General features: G+C 32.7%; 1 protein-coding gene across 5 annotated transcripts in view; it reads right to left on the bottom strand.

Annotated features, from left to right (window-relative positions):
• Nucleotides 1-7,414: 7,414 nt before the first annotated feature.
• Nucleotides 7,415-24,686, bottom strand: part of LOC105345532 (integrin alpha-8) — a 41,409-nt gene continuing 24,137 nt past the window's right edge. For 4 of the 5 annotated variants that reach the window (XM_034454756.2, XM_034454757.2, XM_034454758.2 and 1 more), the window contains 23 exons: nucleotides 24,117-24,170; nucleotides 23,304-23,356; nucleotides 22,871-22,967; nucleotides 22,183-22,212; nucleotides 20,844-20,952; nucleotides 19,943-20,131; nucleotides 19,512-19,557; nucleotides 18,499-18,618; nucleotides 18,131-18,186; nucleotides 16,703-16,851; nucleotides 15,709-15,867; nucleotides 14,970-15,046; nucleotides 14,605-14,782; nucleotides 14,255-14,344; nucleotides 13,890-13,969; nucleotides 13,213-13,302; nucleotides 12,627-12,726; nucleotides 11,539-11,706; nucleotides 11,120-11,224; nucleotides 10,237-10,365; nucleotides 9,644-9,763; nucleotides 8,473-8,598; nucleotides 7,415-8,053 (listed from right to left, as the gene is read on the bottom strand). In XM_034454756.2, coding sequence (XP_034310647.2) covers nucleotides 7,934-8,053; nucleotides 8,473-8,598; nucleotides 9,644-9,763; nucleotides 10,237-10,365; nucleotides 11,120-11,224; nucleotides 11,539-11,706; nucleotides 12,627-12,726; nucleotides 13,213-13,302; nucleotides 13,890-13,969; nucleotides 14,255-14,344; nucleotides 14,605-14,782; nucleotides 14,970-15,046; nucleotides 15,709-15,867; nucleotides 16,703-16,851; nucleotides 18,131-18,186; nucleotides 18,499-18,618; nucleotides 19,512-19,557; nucleotides 19,943-20,131; nucleotides 20,844-20,952; nucleotides 22,183-22,212; nucleotides 22,871-22,967; nucleotides 23,304-23,356; nucleotides 24,117-24,170 — 2,445 coding nt within the window. In that variant the 3' untranslated portion in view covers nucleotides 7,415-7,933. The remainder of the gene's footprint in view (nucleotides 8,054-8,472; nucleotides 8,599-9,643; nucleotides 9,764-10,236; nucleotides 10,366-11,119; nucleotides 11,225-11,538; nucleotides 11,707-12,626; nucleotides 12,727-13,212; nucleotides 13,303-13,889; nucleotides 13,970-14,254; nucleotides 14,345-14,604; nucleotides 14,783-14,969; nucleotides 15,047-15,708; nucleotides 15,868-16,702; nucleotides 16,852-18,130; nucleotides 18,187-18,498; nucleotides 18,619-19,511; nucleotides 19,558-19,942; nucleotides 20,132-20,843; nucleotides 20,953-22,182; nucleotides 22,213-22,870; nucleotides 22,968-23,303; nucleotides 23,357-24,116; nucleotides 24,171-24,686) is intronic. The other variant, XM_034454759.2, reaches the window with a different exon arrangement.

Below are 24,686 nucleotides of genomic sequence, written 5' to 3'. Positions count from 1 at the left end.
ATCCCGATCTAAAAACCATGAAAACACGAACCCGAATTAATATAATCATAGTTGATTTAATGTTTTCTTTGTTAATTTCCTCGGAAAATTGTTTTTCTACGTGATATATATTGAGGATGACCTTTTTGCAATAATGACCTGATTGACCGTCAACCTTGACGATCAAAGGGATCATGCCTCGTGCAATGAAGATGAACAATATTGAAAAAAATATTAAATCTTCCAAGGACGAAAAGTCAGTTGTCAAAGACTTTTTAGAATATATTGAAAGAAACCAGTGGTGCTCTGAAAATCAATGTGAGCATTCCTATACTCTGTCTTATATAAAATCAGGGTAGTAGCGAAAGCAAGTTTTTTTAATACGCTGATAGAGGCAATCTAAATGAATCAGTGAGCTCTAGAAAAAATGATGTATGAATATTCAGTCAACCCATTCGAGGGGGGGGGGGTTAAATTTATAAGAAATTTGAATTTTGCAGAGGGGGTAGGGAGTCAGAGGGGTCAAGACCTCCCCCACTCCTGTGTAAAATTAAAATTTCTTTAAATTTACATTATAAAATCACTCCATAGAAAGCATATGTTGTATTTTTATTGGAAAAAAACTGGTGGTATGGATGAATCGAAAGTGCTCAATCTCTTTTATAACGAGGGAAGTAAATTAAACGGCAGAACTTTGCAAGAAAAGACAGCAGATGGTGATTAATGTTCCAAACCTAAAAATATAGCTTTCCACGAAGAATCATATGGATAATAGTTCAATTTCAATTTCTCAAAATACACTTTTTCTATAAACAGTCTTCTGGTTATTGCTTTGTTGATGACATTATATTTGCATCTCTCTCTCTCTCTCTCTCTCTCTCTTTCTTTCTTTCTCTCTCTCTCTCTCAATGTTTCTACTAAATCAAAATAACTTATTTGTCCGTACAAATGTCAATTCGTTCAGACAAATAACTTATCTGTCGGATCCAAACAAACAGCTAATTCGCCCGATCGAATCCAAATTTCTCCGCGAACAAATCATTCGTCGGATCAAATCCTAATTTGTCCGAACAAATACGCATTTCGTCCGAATAAATAGCTATATTTAAATCTGTCTTTTCTACAATGTAAAATGAGAATTAAAACATTGGTTTCGTTTTAATTTTTAGGGGATATAGAAATCATATAATTTACGATATCACTGTAATATAGTATTCGCAAGAGTTTATGTTTTTTCTGATGAAAGTTTGGTTTACTAATCCACGGCTAATAATGTTTCTAATAGTCACATGCAATCGTAAATATCAAAATAAATAATGCTAAAAGGTTTACATGGATACATGTACAAACTCAAGATCATGAGTATGCTACATATAACAAGTTCATTGGGCTTCACAGGATTTGAACACATGACCAACCAGATTCATATTCCCATTTCATTTCTGAGATGGACATACTGAAAATTAACTAATTTCATTGATCTATTTTGCAATTTTTGACAGTACATATTAAACATGAAAATTCAATCGTTTTATTTACAAAACAATATATCCTGGAAAGTAAGATAAAAACACCAAGGATCAATTCAAATGTCATTAAAAAAACAATAACCAAAAGACTGTTTATAGACAAAAATGTTTTTCTGAGAAATTGCAATTAATATCCGTACGATTTTTCATGGAAAGTTAGGTTTGAATGTTTGGAACATTAATCACTATCTCTTGTCTCTACTTAATGTCCCTTCCTGTCAATATCCGCCGTTTATTTATTTCTCTCCGTCATAAGAGCACTTCACGTATACCACCAGGACTATAAAGTCATAATTTATTATAAAATAAAAAATCTTATTAACTTATTAACGCAATAAAAAAGTAAAAAATATCAAAATCGTCAGCAGAAAAATCCGTATAATAAAAAATAGTTGGTATTATTCTGAGTAAAAGCATATTGCAAATCATTGAAACTGACTTTTAGTGAAAAAAAACCCCACAAGGGGCCTAATTTCACAGAATACTTCATTGCTAAGAAACAAGAAACGATAAAAATAATCTCAAAAAAGTTATTTTATTGAGAACGTAATTAAGTTGCTCTATTGAGAACGCAATTAAGTTGTTTAATTGAGAACGTAATTAAGTTGTTCTATTGAGAACGTAATTAAGTTGTTCTATTGAGAACGTAATTAAGTTGTTTTTATTGAGAACGTAATAAAGCGGTTTTATTGAGATTGCAACGAAGTTATTCTACTGAAAACGTAATAAAGTTATTCTACTGAGAACGCAATAAAAGTTGGTCTCTAGAGAACATAATAAAGTAATTATACTGAGAACATAATAAAGTAATTCTACTGAAAACGTATTAGTTATTCTACTGAGAACGTATTAAAATTATTCTACTGAAAATGTAATAAATTTGTTCTATTGAGAACGCAATAAAACTTGTTCTCTTAAGAAAGTAATAAAGTAATTTTATTTAGAACGTAATAAAGCTATATTGAGAACGTAATAAAGTTATTCTATTGAGAACGTAATAAAAGTTGTTCTATTGAGAACGCAATAAAAGTTGTTCTCTTGAGAATGTAATAAAGTTATTCTCCTGAGAACGTAATAAAGTTATTCTACTAAGAACGTAATAAAGTTATTCTACTGAGAACGTAATAAAGTTATTCTACTGAGAACGGAATAAAGTTATTCTACTGAGAACGTAATAAAGTTATCCTACTGAGAACGTAATAAAGTTATTCTACTGAGAATGTAATAAAGTTGTTCTTCTGAGAACGTAATAAAGTTATTCTACTGAGAACGTAATAGAGTTATTCTACTGAGAACGTAATAAGGTTATCCTACTGAGAACGTAATGAAGTTGTTCTACTGAGAACGTAATAAATTTATTCTATTGAGAACGTAATAAAGTTATTCTACTGAGAACGTAATAAAGTTGTTCTCCTGAGAACGTAATAAGGTTATTCTACTGAGAACGTAATAAAGTTATTATACTGAGAAAGTAATAAAGTTATTCTACTGAGAATGTAAAAAAGTTATTCTCCTGAGAACGTAATAAAGTTATTCTACTGAAAACGTAATAAATTTATTCTACTGAGAACGTAATAAAGTTATCCTACTGAGAACGTAATAAAGTTGTTCTACTGAGAACGTAATAAAGTTGTTCTACTGAGAACGTAATAAATTTATTCTATTGAGAACGTAATAAAGTTATTCTACTGAGAACGTAAAAAAATTATTCTACTGAGAACGTAATAAAGTTGTTCTACTGAGAACGTAATAAAGTTATTCTACTGAGAACGTAATAAAGTTGTTCTCCTGAGAACGTAATAAGGTTATTCTACTGAGAACGTAATAAAGTTATTATACTGAGAAAGTAATAAAGTTATTCTACTGAGAATGTAAAAAAGTTATTCTACTGAGAACGTAATAAAGTTATTCTACTGAGAACGTAATAAATTTATTCTATTGAGAACGTAATAAAGTTATCCTACTGAGAACGTAATAAAGTTGTTCTACTGAGAACGTAATAAAGTTGTTCTCCTGAGAACGTAATAAAGTTATTCTATTGAGAACGTAATGAAGTTGTTCTACTGAGAACGTAATAAAGTTATCCTACTGAGAACGAATTAAAGTTATTCTATTGAGAACGTAATAAAGTTATTCTACTGAGAACGTAATAAATTCATTCTATTGAGAACGTAATAAAGTTATCCTACTGAGAACGCAGTAAAGTTATTCTACTGAGAATGCAATAAAGTTGGTCTCTAGAGAACGTAATAAAGTTATTCTACTGAGAACGTAATAAAGTTATTCTACTGAGAACGTAATAAAGTTGTTCTATTGAGAACGTAATAAAGTTATTCTACTGAGAACGTAATAAAGTTGTTCTCCTGAGAACGTAATAAAGTTATTCTACTGAGAACGTTATAAAGTTATTCCAATAAGCTTAAGATTGTTATACTGAGAACGCAGTAAAGTTGTTCTCTTAAGAACGTAATTAATTTAGCATAAGTATGCATATCGCATTGTTTAAATGTCATAATAGATATGACTGGCACAAATTCATTCATCCTTTATTTCCTCTTTCCAGAGATTGTAAACACATACATTAAAAAAAATCTGGTGTTATATAATTATATGTGATAAAGTAGTTGTTGTATTCATTATATGTAATTCTGTAACACTAAAATCACAAATCACACAATGGTGTATCTGGGTTTTTTTTACCTTATAATGTCTACGATATTTGTAGTTCTACTAGTTTTACATGCAATATCACGTGATGGTCACAATATGTTATATTTGTTATCTATATGTAATATTTGTTATTTATATGTAATATTTGTTATTCTTCTTTGTAACATATATTTGATATCAATTTGTTATTGAACTTGTGACATACATTTATAATAACAATTTGATATCTAACATTTGTAATAACTCGTTACATTTCCTTATGTGACATTCCAAGTGTTACATTTTCTAATATTTGTGGCACTTGCTATTACATTTGTGTTACATTTCCCTATCTAAGGCATTTGTACTTATACTTGTGTTACATTCCCTTATTTCTTTAACAATTATAATTACACTTGCATTAAATTTTCTTATATATGAGACCTTTTTCATTACACTTGTGTAACATCTATTTTATATACATGTATATGACATTTGTATTATATATCCTTTATCTTGGTTCATTTGTATCTCATATCTGAAATATTTGTAATTCCACTTTTTCATATGTAATTACATCTGCAATCTAGGTATTTTTAGGCATTTTTACATAGACACTTAAAATTACATTTGGGTCATCTGTATTTATACCTGCTATAATTTGATTACATTTGCATTACATCTACCTGTATCTATTACAATTGTCAATACACCTGTCAGGCTGTGTCAAATATACTTAAAAGTTGTAACAGTAACATTTTTAATTACACTTACTTCATATTTCACATTTCTCATATACATGTATGTTCAAAAAGTTATTCATATTATACAACAATGCTTGCATATCTGTGTACTTGAATAAAAAATATCTGTAAATACTCTATCATCATATGTACTCTAAGTTATAAATTACATTTTCTAATAACTGTTGCTATTGTAATTTAATTTTCAGCCATAAATAGGTACTTTGTTTTTGCTAGACTGTATAATTCTTGTTCTGGAATTGACTTTTGATGACAACTCTTTTAGTTTTAGCTTTGTAATGTTGGTAAAAAAATAAATGGCTGATTGGCAGAATAATTGAAGTACTCGCACCAACAAAAGGATTCTACAATTTCAGTATGAACTGAAACCATAGCTATTCTGATAGAAATGAAAACTCAAATTATGCAATACTGCACGATTGTGCAAAATCTGTAACAAAAGTAAAGCACTGATCTGTTAGAAAACAATATTTATTGAACACATACAAATATGTCATAACACATACATTGTGTATATGTAATATATGTATATATAATTGCACAATATCAAATATTGGTAAATACTTCAACATTGACAAAGAGTATCAAATAAATTAAATTTGAATTCATTTTCTCCATCTCTCTACATTTTCTCTATCAATCTCACTCACTCCACAAGCACAGTCTATAATTTGCTATATAAATATACAATTGATATATTCGCCTGTAGTGTACAAGCAATCTAGTCTGCATCATGCTGATGTTTGTGTCTACCTGATGATGGAAATGTAGACACAAACATTTGGATGACTCAGACAATACCAAAAAAAATTTGACCTTTCACACTTATAGTAGCACACATTTACTCATATTAGGACAGATTCATACAATACAAATATCTATTTTCATATCAATTTGGTGCATCCTAAACTCTAAGAAAAAATATTTTTTCCCGAAACGAAAAATATACTGATCATAAGCAAGAAGCCAATATTCCCCTGATCTTGGGACACCTGTTATTTCAGCGTCCATCACACACTTTACAAAAAAATTTATAAATCACACAATCTATATCACAAACACTCTTTGTACAGATACATTCACCATTCACAATGCAAGTGAAATCTGCCAAATATACAACAACCGCCAAGAAAAAAAATCTACGGTAAACTCGCATATCAACAACATCAATTAACACAATATAGCAGATGATCACTGATTGTTAAATCACAGACAATTAATTACTATGCATTTAATGACAATATATGGAGGTGAAGAAAAAATATATATATCTAAACACAAAGGGGTTCAATTGGTACATAAATGATATGAGTGATAGCCAAAAACATATTTGCAAATGTCGCATACAATGGACTCTTGGTAATGAATTAATCTGCATCTTGAGAGGGTTTGAATGCTAGACCTATTCCAGGTACTTGGATTTGATTTCCTTTGACACGGATTCTTGGTTTCTCTCGACTCTTTGGAATGTTATGTTACTCATTTAACTGGGATGAAATCAGTAACACAGGTGAACATTCTTACTGCTTTCATAGATACACCAACCAAAATATACGTTAAATATTTTATGTAAGAATCTAATTAAAACCCTAATTAGCACCAAATCAAGGGAATGGCCAGATATCTTAGGAGCAATTGAACAAAGTTTGATGGACCAAAATTTCTTTTGCATTAAAAACTTGATCTAAAACTTTTTATTGACTTGGAAGTTAGTTCTTCATGAGTATAGGTATATTTCTTAAAATTAAATAACACCCCTCCCTTGATTCCCAAAGAAGTGTTTTCCATGCCAGAGAGACTTTAAAGATGGCAAATCAAATAATAATTTTACTTGTATGAAAAGATTATAACAGTGGATTGAATACAACAGAGCAAAATTGAAAATTAGGTGTAACTTGCACAATTTTGTCTACCAAAAAATATTGTGGGTACAACGTACTGCATTTTGAAATCTGCTTGCAATGAAAATCATCATTTCAAAATGCATACTCTCTATATATACTGATAATAACTTTTCAAAACACACTTTTTTAAAGGTAAAAAAGGAAAATATTCATATAAACTATTAATTTACAATAATCAACAAACAAAAAGATGATAATTAAACACTTACATGGGACTAAAGGAAAGAAATCTGGCTAAAACAAATTCCATTTCATAATATGATGTGCCATTATTAAACATGTATACATGAAGACCGGTACATTTGCATAGTATCAAAAGTATTAAACCCTGCACATAAATAACTACAGCCTTCTTCTGTACTATGGGGACATTTTGGACTACTAATTCCATATTTCCCCCGTCTTTCATATGTACACATAAAAAATTTTTCTTTTGACTTGGATATATGTATTGGCATAAATTGCATCGTAATACACTTAACTAACAAAGACAATTTTTAAAATACTGGTACGAGTATATACACACGTAGTACAGCTAGGCCAATTCATTGTAATGAGCCAATGTCAAGTATTTTCACTGAGTAACAGCACATAAGGACTGTGACAAGATTACAGTCTTAATTTTTTTTAAGCACATTTCTTTGATACACCAAACTGGGTTTGGTCAATTCAAATAAAAAAGATCATAATAAATAATTATATCAAAACACAACCTATATGGAAGCAAAATAATGTTTATATACAATATATAAAATATCATAATTCTTCTCCTCAGTAAATTCAATACATTAGATAAATTAGCATTGGGAATCTGTAAAGATTCTTGCGTTTGCGAGTTAAAAATATTACATTGTAAATTTTTCCTCACACTCATTGGGAACGTAATGCTGTACGATTTAACAGCATCAAACCATTCTCTGAGTGCCTCGGTCCCTTAGAATTAATTTTTCATATTTCTTTAATTGAATGAATAAGATTATTATGTAAATAACCCTGTTTCGTACCCTGGCTTGTGTTAATAACTCCAACTGGTGTTGTTTACTGGAATGCTTCAAGGGACATAACTCTTGTGTTTTGTCTTGGAGGGTCAGTGGGCGAAGTCTTCAGCTCACTCGTACGGCCGATTGGCCAGATTGGATTTTGGAGGTTGCTGACCGTTCTTCATCAGTGGCTTGTTATATGTAGGTTCAGTTGGGGGTGGTCTACGCTTGCGTCGGAAAAATCCGCACTGTGAAAAAAGAAGGAGAAACAATTACAAATCAGTCTAAAAAATCTTGTAGACTTAATGTAATACATTGAGTTAATGTAATACATGAAGTGAAAGTGAAAATACATGGAGCAAATGTTTTACATAAGGTTAATGTAATACATGAAGTGAATGCAATACATAGATCAAATGTAATACATATACCCTAAGTTAATGTAATACATGACGTCAATGTAATGCATGGAGTTAATAAAATACAAGAAGTGAATGTAATACATGGAGTTTAAAATGTAATACATGAAGTAAATGTATTACATAGAGGTAATGTAATACATGAAATGAATATAATATATAAAGTAAATGTATTACCTGGTACATAGTGTAAATGTAATATAAGGAGTAAATGTAATACATGGAGATAATGTAATAGATAGACTTACCACCCACAACACAAGGATGATGATGAGGAGTAACAAAAGACCGCCAACAATGGCCAGGGCTATCTTCCAGATCTCTACGCCCTTGGTTTTAGGAGATAACCTCTCCGCATTCACATAGGTGGACACCTGTCAATCAAAGCAAACAGCTTTAGTAACACTATGTAACATTGAACTTTGGTATCTTAAGTACTATGGGTTTGGCAAAACGAGTTATGAGTTCCAAAAGGTTTTGTCTTGATGAATTTTAACTTCTACATATTTTGAATCCTTGGATATCCCTTTAGGTTTTTTCAATATCTCATACATTTACAGTGGTGCATCCTGTGACATTCTCACTAAAAAGACTTACATCATTACTCAGATATCTCTTGACATCTTGTTCTTGATTCAGACAATCAGATATGTTCTTTATTTTGATAACTTTGACAGAGATATTGTGATATATACCCATGAATCTGACTTTTTAAAAATATCAACTGTAGTTTCATTACTATTCAAGGGTATCAATTTTCCTGGATAAAGTGAAATCAAGGGTGCGTAAATTTGTGGCCAATGACCCAAATCAATACAAAATGTTCATAGAAAGTGCATTTCAATGAACAATTCAATTCGTGGATCAACTTAACAACGAAATCCACAAAAATTGGTATTCAACGAATATTGATGAAACCACAGTATCCATGAATCTGACCTTTTTTTGATATCTATCCATGAATCCGACCTTTTTTTGATATCTATCCATGAATCCGACCTTTTTTTTTTAATATCTATTCATGAATCTGACCTTTTTTTATATCTATCCATGAATTTGTCCTTTTTTGATATCTACCTATGAATCTTTGACCGTTTTGATATCTACCAAATGAATGAATCTGTGACATTTTTTGATACCTCTTTCCTGTGATTACTGTTAATGTACTACATTTGATGTGTATTTTATTTAGCGTTTCTTGCGTAGCGCGGCTTTTGTAAAATCAAGTACATCACTAAATAACTTGCATACATGAATAAGAATGGGTACTTTCAGATATACGCTAATTCAATTCCTTGCTAACTTGCTGAAAAATCAATTTCCCCCAAATATTATGCACGCTAAATTTTACACGTTTACAGTATATCCTCCGCTGAACCATTTGATATCATTTCTGTGAGATATCTTGATATATCTTACCTCTGCTCTGGAAACCATGTATGTCTCATTAAAGTTGTCCACTGGGATATTGAAGGGCATCGCTCGGACTTGTGCAAAGGCTTGGGACTTTAAGTTGAATGGTTCTGATGTAAGGCCTCTCTTTGAAAACAAAAACAAAAAAATAAGAATGATGAGCTTTGAAGATTGATTTTTCTTCTTCTTCTTCTTCCAATAAAGTGCAGGACTCCTGCAGGAGTATCATCGCACTTCTAAATAGAGCAAGCTTAACAATCCTTTCGCTCTGATTTCCAATGCAGGAAGCAATCAAATAACTCTCAGCTTACTTTCAATTGTACCCATGGAACAGGGGTAAAAAAACATGTTAACATTAATTCTTCAGAGATATCCAAATAAAACTAACATGAATAAATATAATATCATAATGCCAACATTGCTTAATGCAGAAAGCAAACTTTTAAGATGAATTATATAGGCTTTAAATACTGTAAATTACTTATTTTACGTGATTATTTTATTCTGTGATTCAACTGTTTTCCATCAAATCGCGAAAACATAAAACGAATATTTCTGCTTCTACAGTAGACTTTATTAATGAATCTTAAAAATCTTACCAGTACAAGAGTATTTGTCCATATATGTGACTTGATTTTGATGACTGCAGCGTCTCGCGAGTCCACCATGTGACCGGGCAGAGGTCCGAGGAAACACTTGATAAACGTACAGTACTGGTTGTTGCATTTCTGTAATATTGATCAGACAAACATCACGGGCAATCGAAGACAAGACAATCAAGGGACATAACAAATGAAGTTACTGTACATATACTATAAAATGAATGTGTTTTTTCTTTTTTTCTGGTGGTTAAGCACACGTTGTTCTATAGACAATCAATATGCTAGTTTAGAATTTTCAAATTTTACAATATTTAACCCAAAAATAGCTTTTAAAAATATTTGGAGATGTTAAAATTGTAAAACCCCAAGTGGGATTAGAACTCATGACCTATAGATTTGTTGTAAACCCTCTATCTGACTGCGCTACGCTGTTAGGTGACAATACTGGAAAAGAAACTACTGTTCTTGCATAATTTCACTTCATTTTATTGTTTATTTCGATGAACAATACGTCTCAAAATGGAAGTGTCCATACCACCTTAACCACACCAAGGTTTTAATTTTGTTTACCTTATGCACATGGGTATTATGTACATGTTTTAAGCTTACCGCATAGCTAGTGTAAATTTCCCTTGCATGTAAAAAAAACCCCAATTTAACTGTATTGCATTTGACAGTCTTTGGCTGAAAGCAGCATTTGCTTATCAAATAAACTATGGTACATCAACACTAAATGTCAAGCATATATGTATAAAAATTTAAAAAATGATCGAAAATTTCTGCCAAATATTGTACATGCTATATTTTAAACATTTACTGTTTCAAAATCTACATATCATATTTACTAATCTTTAAATATGAATGAAAAACATATGCATACCACATTTTTAATATTGGAGACTTCTCGTCTTTGTCTCGAGTGCCTTTTACTCTTGGTCTGAAGTAAAACATTGATTTTGCTGTTTCCCTCTTGATAAGTGAAATCCTGTAAAACACAAAAAAATAGGGTTCAGTAAACGTGTCATATTGAGCATTCAATAAAATACATGTACTGTATACAGGGAAATATTCACCCACGATTAATTTTCGCACCTTTCGCCCTTGTTGTCGGTGTATGATTTTAAGATTGGGCAAATTCCATTGTCTCAAATTATTTCTCTTTTAACACAACTTTGTCTGGGCAAATTCAAAACTGGGCAAAACTTTTTACAAGTGTAGAAGGGCAAAAATTACATGGGGCGAAAAATAACTCTGTATACAGTATAGTACGTAACATTAAGCTAGTCAGATATTCCATACCGTTGAGTTTTCTGGAGACAGGAGCAAAGTTTCACAATATCCGCCCTCATTGTTGAGTACTTTTGGATCTTCATCGATCTTGAGCAGGTGGTTTCCTTGGTCGTCAAAGCTGGGCCAGTAAATGTTGATTATGCTGCTTTTCACTGGGGTAGGTCCTAGATTTCTTACCTACATTGACAAATTGAATGAATACATTCATACATGAAGTTACCTAATCATTTGTACAAGTGTTGGATCGGAATCAAGTTTTCTATTGCTTGTAAGGATTAACCTAAGGCAGAAATAAAATTAATGTTTGTTTCGAATTGCCTCCTGCCTCAGTGAAATATCCCCTTATTAATATTTTTAAAATTCAAAATTTTGATTTATTCCCCTTAAGAAGTAGCAATAAAACTAATCAAAATAATTGACACAATAAAGCCCTGCCATATACCAGAAAATCTAACATTAAATTTCTTTTGCCAAAATCCAGTGCAATTGTTTTTTTTTTAAAAGTACTAAATAATGGATACATAAGTTCTATCTAAATTTAACATCTTTTTCTCCAAGGAACTTATCTTTTAGAACATTACCTTGTTTTACAATGTACATGTATCATTTTTCAACTTATTTTGCACAGATCTATATTTGTGTGTCATTAAATCCCCGGGAATTTTCATCAAAGATGTCAGTGCTTTGATATACAGTACCGATCAGACCCAACCTAACACCAGAGTAAACCCCAACTAAACCCGGGGTTTACTTTTTGAAAATTTGGGTCCACTCGGGGTTTACTTTGGGTTTACCTGGATATTGCTTTTGAGGTCAACTGTACGCACTGAACTGTGAAGCAGACCCGTCTTTTATCTTACCATCCTACTGCCTGTAATTCCTACCCTTTGTATATTCCGAATACACAGTTAGTGTCTGCTTTCAGGTGTATACTTCTGACTGGGTTCACTCTCTGTGTCCACTCTGGGTTTACTTTGGGTCCACTCTAGTAAACCCAAAGTAAACCCAGAAAGCAAACCCAGGGTTTAGTTGGGGTTTACTTTCTGTTAGGTTGGGTCTGATCGGTACTGTACTCAATTTGTACATTAAGAACTTACCCGATACTCATGTGTGATTTCTGGACCGAATCCAGTGCCCTTGTACAAGCTGACCCCCGAAGTATTGTATATAACCTGCTCAGTGGAAGAAGCCAGATTTCTGAAATGAAATAGCTTTCATTTTTAACACCTTTCTCATACAAGAAAATAAGTCTTCTCCCACAAGACATTGGCTGGATTAAAACAAAGCATGAATTTTTCTAAATATTAAACTCCTTTTACTTGATGACCAGAAATTATTAAGATTCTTTTGGCCATTAGTAACATAAGTAAATGTTGATTGAGAAGCAAATGGCTCTTAAAAATCTCACCCACTGACCAATATTTTGGTATCATTATGCCATTTTCCTTGCAAGAGGGCAAGGGTGGTTGTAAGACAAATATACACAACAAATCTTACTCAAGCGAAAAATTTAATCCATGGCCATGTACATAATTTTCATTCTTTTTACGGGTACTTTTATTTCGCAATATTTCCTGACTTTACTTAAATTGGACAGCCATAGTTATTAACTTACAAAAGAAAGCAATAATACAATAAGTCTGAATGTACTACATTGCTTAGACTACAGGACAAGACGCTTACGGTGATATCTCCAGCACAGCGTGTTGTCGGACAGGAATCTCCAAGGGGAAGTAATTGTTCCAGGTATCCCCAGGCATCTCTGGATTTGAACTAAGAGAAAAAAAAAATGGTATTTGATGGCAGATTTGTGAAGTTATACATATCTATAGTTGCTGTTAGTTCGACAAATTATTGTAACTCGAGATCTCTTCACTAGTGAACAACTTGGCCACATCAATAGATGATAATGTATCACATTCAGAGTTACGGTACTTCTGATTTCTGTGAATTCCTTATTAAATGCGGAATTATTATCCGCGTAAAATCGTAACAAGCAATCCTTGCAGATATCAAAATCTCGCTTTTATTTTTCAAACAGTTTTGAACTATATGAAATTCTATCAAAAAAATTGGTGCTCGCAATTTTATTTCTCGTGATTTCATTCAAACCATCTGAATCGCGGAATTAAGTATTTGCATGAAATAGGGAATTAACAGTAACAGATACACGCATCTATAAAGGATTTTTTAGGGGTTTCTTATCGTACTTTTTCCTTTGTAATACACAAAACCATGTAAAATTGAAAACTGAAATTTGCTACTGTAGATTCCTTATCTTGTGCGAGTACTTAATGCATGTACCGCAATTCCAAATAATACTAGTGAGGTTTTGTTCACGAACAGGTAAAAGTAGTTACCTGTTGACATTCAGTTTAAAGGTGAGTTTGTCACTCTGTCCATCTATGTTGTGTGGGGTCACCAGCAATGTGAAGTACGTCTGTAACCAAAAATGAAAGTGTCAGAGAAGAAATTTTACAATTCCAAGATTCTTTATTCTAAAACTTTTGTTTGTCTGATGAAACTTTGAGGGCTCTTTCTTCAGCATACAAAATTTGGCTGTTTCAGTACATTGATATCCCGCTATTTTAACAAATCATAGATTTTGATCAATAGCAATTAAGTTTGTAAGTTTGATTAATATGTTTGGTTAATAAAATTTCAAAGATTTTTTAATAAAGGAGCATTAATCTGTGTAAGTATTTAACCACATTATTTGTCTTACCTTGGCTAGGGCTGGCATCGGGTTACCAATGTCACAGATGACAAAGCGTGACACATTCAAGGTCACATAATTACAGGTCAAGGCCACAGCCTACAACAAATAAAACTTTTATTACATCAAATTCATAACATAATGCAGAAGGCAAGGATATTACGCAAGATTTGAAAAAAGGAATAGGTACCTCAATGTTCATATTTTATAAATATTAATAAAAAATTGAGTAATTCCCTGATAATATAAGATAAAACAACATTTGACATGCCATGGTTGTGCTTGGGAAGCTACCGTATTGAAACAATTTTTTTTTTTGGCCAAGATTAACAAATATCAGTGAAAGAAATTTGCCATACAGCGTTTGCGTTGGTGATTCCACTGTACAGCACTCCCTCCGGAAGTTCCACGTAAAGCATCGTCTCGTACGCATCCTCAGCCAAATTCCCATCCTGAGCCAACTTCCCATCATTCCTCACTGTGATGCTGATCTCGATCTCCTCGTTGGAACTTCCGACTTCGATTGGTTTGGCAAACCTGAAATAAATAAAAGTACATACATGTAGATCCTAGTACTTACATTTACAGTGCTAAGAAGTTCTATCTAAGAATGGTGCATTCGATGACCAGAGATTTACTCTATTTATTTATGCCCTGTACAGAGAAATCTACCAATCCCATCTCAAACAGAGAATGCTCTGATAATTAGCATAATTTTGCTTACGGTTCAACTCTCTCTGCCAGGACAGACAACTCTGGAATACACCGCTCATCCTTCCCACAATTCTTGCTGATTTTCCCCTGCAAGAAGAGAAAAGGTGGAGACATGGAATTACCAGCATTTAAGACATAGAAATTATACTGTTAAAATATCTGTTCAATAACCAGAGTTATTAAGTCATAGAATTACTGTGTAAATTGATTTCCATTCGCCAGACAATATCATTTTAGCTACACTCATTGGAAAACCCGCTTAATAAAAACTTTTATAACGGTACTACATGTACTACATACATAAATACCTTCTTTTTTCTAAACAACAACCATATATTGTATTCAGAGTGCAATAATTTTGAATGTATTGAGATAAAAGTCTTATTAAGGAGGCTGGGAGGTTAACAAATTACCAATCCAATTTAGTTTGAATGTATGTAAATGGTTTTTTTTTAGCAATGAACTTTTATTTTATATTCAAGACAGATTACACATACGGTAATTTATCTCTTAAAAAACTCATGCTTTCCTATATCTCTATACAAGGTTCTCCTTCTCAAGAAGATCAATATAGTCTACAAATTGCCATGATCATTCAGCCCCCTTAACTGCTAATGGTTTGTCAATGAGTTTGTGGATGCCCAACTCTTATGTGGTTTTCATGGGGCTCCAACAATTTCATGCACGGCCCAAATTACAAATTTTCTTCACAATCGTTAATTAAAGACATAATTTTGTTGACGCCTCACCTCTACCGTGACCGTTGAGGGAATGTACTTGTCCAGGATTGGCGGGATGGTGCCGAGGTTGATGGCCTGACGCTTCTTTCTCCCTACCACCTCATTCTCACCGACCAATCGATACGAGAAGGAAACGTCAATGGGGGTTAACTTGTCTCGGATATTATTCTGTGGAAAAGATAAAAATATATTAGATATAAAACTTATATCCTTGAAAAAGAAAATTCGATTAAATAAAAGTTATTGGCATTAGGCGAGAGAAATTTAATTTTTAGTTTTACGGATCCGCCGACCCAATTTTTTTTGATTTTGTAAAAAAAAAATAATGAAAAAAAATTTGTATCTTCGGAAATGTTTCCGGAATTTTCAAGTTTGACCGATCTTGGTTTTAAAATTACTTTATTTTATTTGAAATCTGCAAAACGTTTGACAAAGGGAGCTTTTAAAATCAAGTGTAAGCGTCTCTATAGCATGGAGTATTTAAGATGGAGGTCAGCCATGCATGGTTTGGCTTAAAAGTTTTTATGAAAAGCAAAGAAAATGTTATCCTAAACAAGTTTAGTAAGGTTAATACCAATGATCTTGAAACAAACACAAAGTACACAGTGGATAGTGGACAAATTAAACTTAATATTACATGTATAAGTTCAAGCAAATAATATGTAATTTAGATTAATAAAAGTTTGCCCACTGTTTTTTTTTTTTTTCCTCCTCCGACCCAAATTTTTTACAACAAAATCTGTAAAACTAAAAATTAAATTTCTCTCGCCTTAGCTGATTTATGTATTGTTTATTTTATTATTCAAATGAACAGCTGCAATTTTCAGGCAAACTATTTGATTAAGTTTTTTCCGTTTTCAAAATTTGTTTTTACTTTCTTCTAATTTTTTAGTCAAAATCAATCATGTTATATACATAAAACTGATATATATTGTTATATAAAACATCCAGATGACACCAGACTTTCACTAGACACTCAATGGTTGCCAATGGCAACACTTACCAGGATGTACACAATGAAGTCGTAGCAGAAGATTTTTTCCTTCTGGAGTCGGAGGTTGAGTTCGGAGACTTCTGGCTGCTGGGTTATGTACTGAAACATCCTCTTGGAAATATTCTTCTTGGCATCCAGGGTCCAGAAAAAGTCAAACTCTGTCAAAATAATAAGTTACTGTAAATTCCTTATTATTACGCCAGTACTTAATTCTGCTATCCCGGTGGTTTGTATCAAATCGCGAGAATATAAAATCGTGAACGTCAAACTTTTCTCCTAATTTCTCATAGGTTTCAACTCTAAAAAAATAATGGCAAGATTTTAAAATCCATGAAGGATGCTTTTTGCAATTTTGCGCGGATATTAATTCCTCGCATTTAATTAGGAATTTACTGTACATGATTCAGTCAGGAATCCATTTTGCATTGGAATTTTCTTTAGAATCTTTATTTTTAACTATAATAATACAGAAACATCTACAGTTCAAACTTGTTTCGTCCTAGTACAAACATGGATATATCAAAATCTCGGATGAGGAAAAGCTTTCTAAAGTCCTTAACAATATTCTTAACAAATTGATGAAATTTTACAGTTACAATGAACATAAATTAAAAGATATAGCAGATCGATTTTGAGTCCCATAGAGTTGAATAATCTCTTAAGTTAACAATCATTAATAGTAGTAATGTGAAATAAAAGATGTATACATGCATTTCTATTTCCCTATACATAATTTGAAGAAATAGCTATACAGATATAACAAATTGTAGACATAGAAAGGTATATCCACTGTTCCCTATAATTTTGATATAACCAAGTCTAACTGTACTAGCTAGTAAAGGGATCATTTTTTGTCATTCTTTTTATCCCCCTTTCCCCTTAAATATTTACATTTTTCAGTGTCTCGGATGTCTGTGATAACACTACCCATCCATTTTGTAATGTATGGCCCAATACAGTTCATTAATGACTATTTTAACATAAAATTGTACAATTGCTGAAAATTAATCCAAGTATTAACAAGGAATCATTCTTTGATTATTAAGAAGAGATCAAATACCGTCGAGTATGATCCGTAATCAGATCTACCATAAAGCCTATCGAGCTTTATTGGATTTGAACAGCCCCGTATTTGATCACCTCATTACAATCAAAGAATGATCCCTTATTCCATAAATAAAAAGCAAATACTGTAAATTCCTTATATTACGCGAGTACTTAATTCCGCGACCCTGCTGGTTTGTATCAAATCGCGAGAATATAAAATTGCGAACGTTGAACTTTTCTCCTTATTTCTTATAGGTTTCAACTCTCAGAAAATAATAATAGCGAGATTTTAAAATCCCTGAAGGATGGTTCTCGCGATTTTATGTTAATATTAATCCTCGCGTTTAATTAGGAATTTACAGTACTTATAGCCAAAAAAATTGTGCATACCTAGCTCATTACTCACTCCAACACCGCTGTATTCTACACAAGTCCTCACCATCAAACTGCAAGAGAGAGATTTTTGATTACAAATACAGTTGAACTTTGATATCTCTATCACTGATATCTCCATTACAATTGATATGTCGAAGTGATCTGTAATTCCAAACCCCTTATTCTTTTAAGTAACTTAACCTTGATATCTCGAATACTTGGGATATCTCAACGTTTTTAAACGATCCCCACTAGTTTGAGATAACGAAGTTTGACTGTATCTTCAATAATTCTATGTACATTTAATAATTAAGCCCAGTATAATCTGTACATTCCCTTTCTTTAACAGGTTACCTCCCCTTCATTGTGACATGCATACTTACCATGGTACATTGATCTTGTACGGATCCTCTCCTATTTTACAGTTCTTGTTTTTCTCCTCCAGTTTGATGATATCCGGTTCCAGCCGGAGGCTTGGAGCGACCCGGACGATCGGTCTGGATCTGTTTTAAATGATAGAGTAAAATTTATCAGAACCATATTAAACCATTATAGTTGTACATGCATTAGGAGAATAATTAAATTTAGCTTCTAAGGCTAAAATAAAATAATTGTTTATTGGAATTGCCTCCTGTTTCATTGAAATACTCCTCGCTTTTAAAATTCTATTAGCAAAAACGAAAGAATTTTTTTTAATGAAGATTTTTACTTTCTACCACTTTTTAGTTCAACTTCAAATTTAAAAAATATTATTAAAATATCCCTCCCTCCCTCCTGGGTCTAGAAACTTCCAGCCGGCAATTCCAAATGAACATTTTTTTAAGGATGGCCCAATCAAAGAAGAATTGGATCTATACAAACTACTGTTAATTCCTTATATTACGCGAGTACTTAATTCTGTGATATCGCTAGTGTGTATCAAATCGTGAGAATAGAAAATCACGAACGTTGAACTTTTCTCCTTACTTCTTATAGTTTTCAACTCTCAGAAAATAATGGCGAGATTTTAAAATTCGCGAAAGATTCTTCTCGCGATTTTACGCGGATATTAATTCCGCGCCTGTAATTAGGAATTTACAGTGTTGGTCTGGATCTGTTTTATGATACAGTAGTGAAATTTAATGAAACCACGTTTTACATTTAGTTGCATAAACAGAATCATAAAAGTTAGCTCTCAATCAAAGGAGAATTGGAGGGACCCAGAGGATTAGTCTGGATTTATTTTACATTAAAGTAAGAATCAGTCACTGCCATGATAAAGTTGTATCAACAGAATGATGAAAGTTAGCTCCCCAAATTTTTTCATCTCACCCTCTCTCTTTGAGCTCTATCATCTGTCAGATGCAACAGAATCGTGTATTGTAAGTTTTCATGTCATTATGAGGCCAATACTTACTTGATGAATACAGCAGTGTCTGCTTGGTACGCTCCAACAACCAAATCTGTAAAACAAAAATTTAAAAATATTGTTTATCTCAAGGACCTCAACAGTGTGAGTGCTATACCGACCTTCCGAAATATAGAAGTAAAAAGATTTAACATTTACTGTGTGCATATGAAACTGAAACTTTGATGATGTGCACATATTTCCTCTCATGCAGAGATCTAGAGGAGGGACTCCACCCCCTTCCCCTGGAAAATTCAAACTTATTAAAAATCACATTATTCATTACCAAAAAATTGGCCTCAGACACCCCCCCCCCAAAACAAACAAAATTACCCTCTGACCCTTCTCCTCTCCCCTCCCCCCCCCCCTTGTAAGATTTTTCTAAATCACCACCACAGGCTTTCTAAACAGTGATGTGGTGTTTCCTGTGACAAACGTACCTGGATAGCCGTTTTTGTCCAGGTCGTGTCCGCCGGAGATGGAGAATCCGAATGTCGAGAGTTGGTATCCGATATCCTTCCCCTGCAGAACCTGGGAGACGTCTGTGATGATTCCCTCCATGGACCCCACATAGATGTAGACCACTCCTCTCCCCTCCACTCCCCCGTAAGGGGCCCCTACTGCCAAATCTAAAGATAACAAATACACGTAGTTGTTAATAATCAGGTTGAATACTGTGGTTTCATCAATATTCGTTGAATACCAATTTTCGTGGATTTCATTGGTAAGTTGATTAACGAAATTAAATGTTCATTGAAGTGCAATTTCAATTAGCTTTTTTTATTGATAGGGTCATTGGCCATGAATTTCCGTATCCTCGAAACTATGATTTTTCCTATATCCACGAAAATTGATACCCTTGAATATTAATGAAACCACAGTAAAGGCCTACATGCAAACATGTCAAATTTTTTTATAAAATATTTGATTCCTGCTTATTAAAACAAGAACTATAAATCTAGGATTTGCCAAAAACTGTGAAATTATTGGATATGGTAAGGAGAGAATTTTCTTCGATTGTCAATTTTGTAAGGGTTTGTAAAGATGAGGATTTGCTTCTATGTGTACTGAATAAAGACTGTGTTTCATTATTTGTTTTGTATGTTAATTCGTGGGTATTAAGGAATACCCACAAAACTTAAACCCCCACATCTGATAAGCACAGAAATTGAATCCAAGGACAAGCATTAATTAATAATAAAAAAGGATACACCCTTACGTAATAATTATCGGTAGGGGGCACATGTTTTTATAACGAGAAGAATAATAACATCAGGTGCCTGTGATCCAGCCTCTGTAAAGATAACTTGTCATTTCTTGGATGGTCAAATGTTTATGTACCTTTGTATGTATCCAGGTTGATGTCTCCTAAGCCGGATATTGCACTCCCAAATCTGGATTTAGGCTCGTATCCTTCCAGAATGTCCTTCTTCTTCTGTCGGAACTTCCTCTGTTTAACCAAAATTAAAATTAACGGAACATTTAATCACTTCATAGTTTGTTTAGTTCGATGTATTTTTCCAAAGGATAAAAATGCTGCATTTGAGCTAGTCTAGTAAAATGTACATGCATGTTTAGAGGAAAATGCCAGAGACAAAAATTTTGATTTGTCTTGCCTGTAACAAGATTTCCTGCACTTTTAAGGTTTATTATATAATTTCAGATAAAGGGAGAATGCAACTCACTTCAAACTAAGCATAAATAGGTCATGGGTCAATATGGTTTGACTTGTTTTTCTGTAGATATTGACTTAAAGGTGGTAAAGTGTGTTTAATTTTAACATTGTACCTTAATTAACACAATGCAACTAATTAAGTTAATATGTAATTGTCATAATACTTGCAATGAACAAAACAGACATTTCATCCATGCATAAAATTACAGAGGACCTGAATACACTTCCTCAAAATTACTTGTTTTCCTAAACAATGCATGTCATATTTTCATTGGTTCCTTTCCACTTACAGGAAGATAGCAATTTGAAATGATCCAATCAAATGAGAGCTAACATAATTGACTTGGGTCAATATAAATACACAGTGAATAAACATAGCAACAAAGATCTTCACTTCACACATCCAAAACACTTATTGCAGCCAATGAGTTTGTTCATGGTTGAATGGAGAAAATTAATTCTATTATATGAAACTGAAAAATCCATTCAATGCTGGCAATTCTAACAACCAGAAAGAGTATATATGCAAAATTTTTACACAAGATTATCATTGTTTAACTGACGTAACACATACATTATAATTCTTGATTGGGATCAGGATTCAACAATGTGAGGCAAATGAAAATTTGGAGCGAGTCCAAAAAGCCAGCTAGACTCTCTGAAGACTACTAGTGGCTTCGCATTTTGCGTGCCTTGCATATGTTTATACTTGTACAATAGTGATGAGCTTATGGTTCAAAGTTTAATAAATAATAATTTTTCATTAACTGTTAATCATCTCAAATGCCTATTGTTGCATGATCAGACAAGAATTTTATTACAGAATAGATAACTTAATCTGTGCAGTTTATAATACATGTATCTTGATGTGCAGAAACACTGATTATAAAAACTTAGTAGAAATGAAAATTATGATTGAAATGAAAAAAGAAAAGAGAAAACAAAGCAGGCAAAAATGAACTGCAGCTAAAATCCGCCTCCCTGAGAGCTATATAGTGTACTTACAAGGTCCGCTCCTTCTGACTCAAAAACTCCCTATAACGATTTTATAGCACAGTTATTCTCTCTTTCCCCATATAAATGACTTTTAAGAGTATGAATGGCGAGATTTCCTTGCAGCCAGACGCAGTATACAGTGATTGCATAAAGGATCAATTCCTCACTATTTTCATGATTAAAATAGTAATTCCCACCGTATCAGTTAGAAGTTTAATGACAACAAAGAAATGGTTTATTCAAACCAAAACTAATGATTTTAATTAAGGAATAAGAAATTATTCTTTGAATATTATGAGGTGATCAAACACAGTTGGGTTGAAAAAATCCAATAAAGCCTATATGATAGATTTGATCACAGTCCAGGTCGTATTTGATAGGTTATAAATCAAATTTTAAGTTTTCAACTTCATGATTCTCTCTTCCTCTCTCTCTCTCTATCCTCCCTCTCTCTGTCTCTCTCTTTCACGCTCTCTCTACTGGTATTTAGTGCATGGAGCAAATGGTTTTGGATATCTTTTTTTAACTTTCTTCCAATTTTTGAAAAATTTGAAGAAATGCTCTCTCTCTCTCTCTCTCTCTCTCTCTCTCTCTCTCTCTCTCTCTCTCTCCCCTCTCTCTCTCTCTCTCTCTCTCTCCCCCCCCCCCCCCCCCCCCCCCTCCCTCCTGGATACTCAGTGTGTGGTGTGTGACTTACCCTAAAATCTTGATAGTATATGTAGACCCGGCCGGTGTCATAGGAAGACGAATCCTTGTCTGAGTGCATAGGGGCTCCAACAATGATATCATCAAGTCTGAAACAGTACAGAAATTCTATGAAATTCAATGCACTGTAAACCAAACTTTATTTACGTGTGAGAAAATTCTATGAGATTTCCAAGAACTTTGTCATCTTCAATATTTCTCATCATGAACTAGTCTACTAATGTGTTAATTTGCTTATTAATTAAGCTTTGAAACATAGAATCCTTGATAATACATGTATTGCAGAAATTTGTCATCACAAACAATTATATTACTTATGATTCAATCATATAATAAAGTCAAATGTTTCAAATAAAATATTTTTTAGCAACAACATATGGGGAAAAGAAGAAATAAGGTAGATCATATGCTTAACTAATACTTACTGGTCTCCATTGAGATCCTCGACTGCCACAGCATATCCAAAGTACGCTCCTATCTGAAAAGAACAAATCAAGGTCAATATTCAAGGTCAACTGGACATGCTTATGAAGTTATGTGCATATACAAAAAAGAAGGCCTTAAATACAAAGCAGCCTGATTGAATAAACATTTGATTTTTATTTAAGTTCGATTCGAGATATTGTTCCTTGTGATGAAACATCACCACTGCTGATAGGTTCAATTTTTGGCCTGTTTTTCAGTGCCCAAAACAACAATATGGTACATATACAATAGGGTTTGGGTTTTTGGGTTTTTTGGGTTTTGTTTTTTTTTGGGGGGGGGGGGGGGTCGTCTTTCTACCACCAGGTGGATTACATCTTGCACAACCGATTATTAAAATAAATTTACCTGCTGCAAAAGTTAACTAGTTTGGTGTACAAATCAAAACAATTTACCAAGGCAAAAAATGGCAACAAATCCAAAAAACGATTTTGATTTGCTTGATTAATGAAAATTTCAAAGTCAGCCAAAATTCTTCTGATGTATCCAAAACCTGAATATATAATTGTAAAGTATGTGGCATTTAAAGAAATTCATTCTGTGTCTATCAAAATGTCAGGAGATATTTGACAAAGGGTGACAAAGTACAGCTGGGCAATGCTTAAAGTCTGTTATTATAATTATATGTTGCCAGAATAATATTGTCAGATACCATTTTCTTTCCTCAAGAGAAGCAAGACTAATGGTGGGTTTTATGGTACTCAAAGTTATACAGAGGATTATTACACCTGGGTGTCAGTTTCACCAACTATTACCTGTTTTCCTGTTATATTCTTAATAGGTTGTAGATTCTGGTTGTAAATCTGAACCTAAAAATAGAAATGGAAAAATATATATATATTTTAAACAAGATTTTCAAGTTAGAGCATTCAGATTGCAGAAAAGCACTTACAATCTTAAACTTATATTTGTTTAGTCACAAAATGCTAAATGCGGTATCATAATTTTAATCTTTAATGTCATTCAAGGTAAACAGATTTTAATTTTTGATGTACATTTTTTGCTTCTGAGTCAATAACCATGTAAATGTTATGCATTTGTTTTGATGTACATTTTTTGCTTCTGAGTCAATAAACATGTAAATATTATGCATTTGTAAATGCACGTACATGTATATCTGAAGAACATGTTTCCTGCACTTTTGACAATTTCCGCAAGGTCGTAAGTTCCTTAAGGTAATATTTTTTTCCTTTTAACTTCTTATTTGTTCATGCAGTCAAACTGGAATTGATTTGCATCAAATCGCCTCCTTCTAATTTATGTAGGAATGCTTACAAATATAGTGTTTATATCAAGTTAACGAAAAAAATAAAAACGTAACAAAT

This window comes from Magallana gigas, chromosome 10, assembly GCF_963853765.1.
Source record: "Magallana gigas chromosome 10, xbMagGiga1.1, whole genome shotgun sequence".
Lineage (NCBI taxonomy): Eukaryota > Metazoa > Mollusca > Bivalvia > Ostreida > Ostreidae > Magallana > Magallana gigas.
The sequence above is the reverse complement of the archived record's forward strand: the minus strand, read 5'-3'. Positions and strand labels throughout refer to the sequence as shown.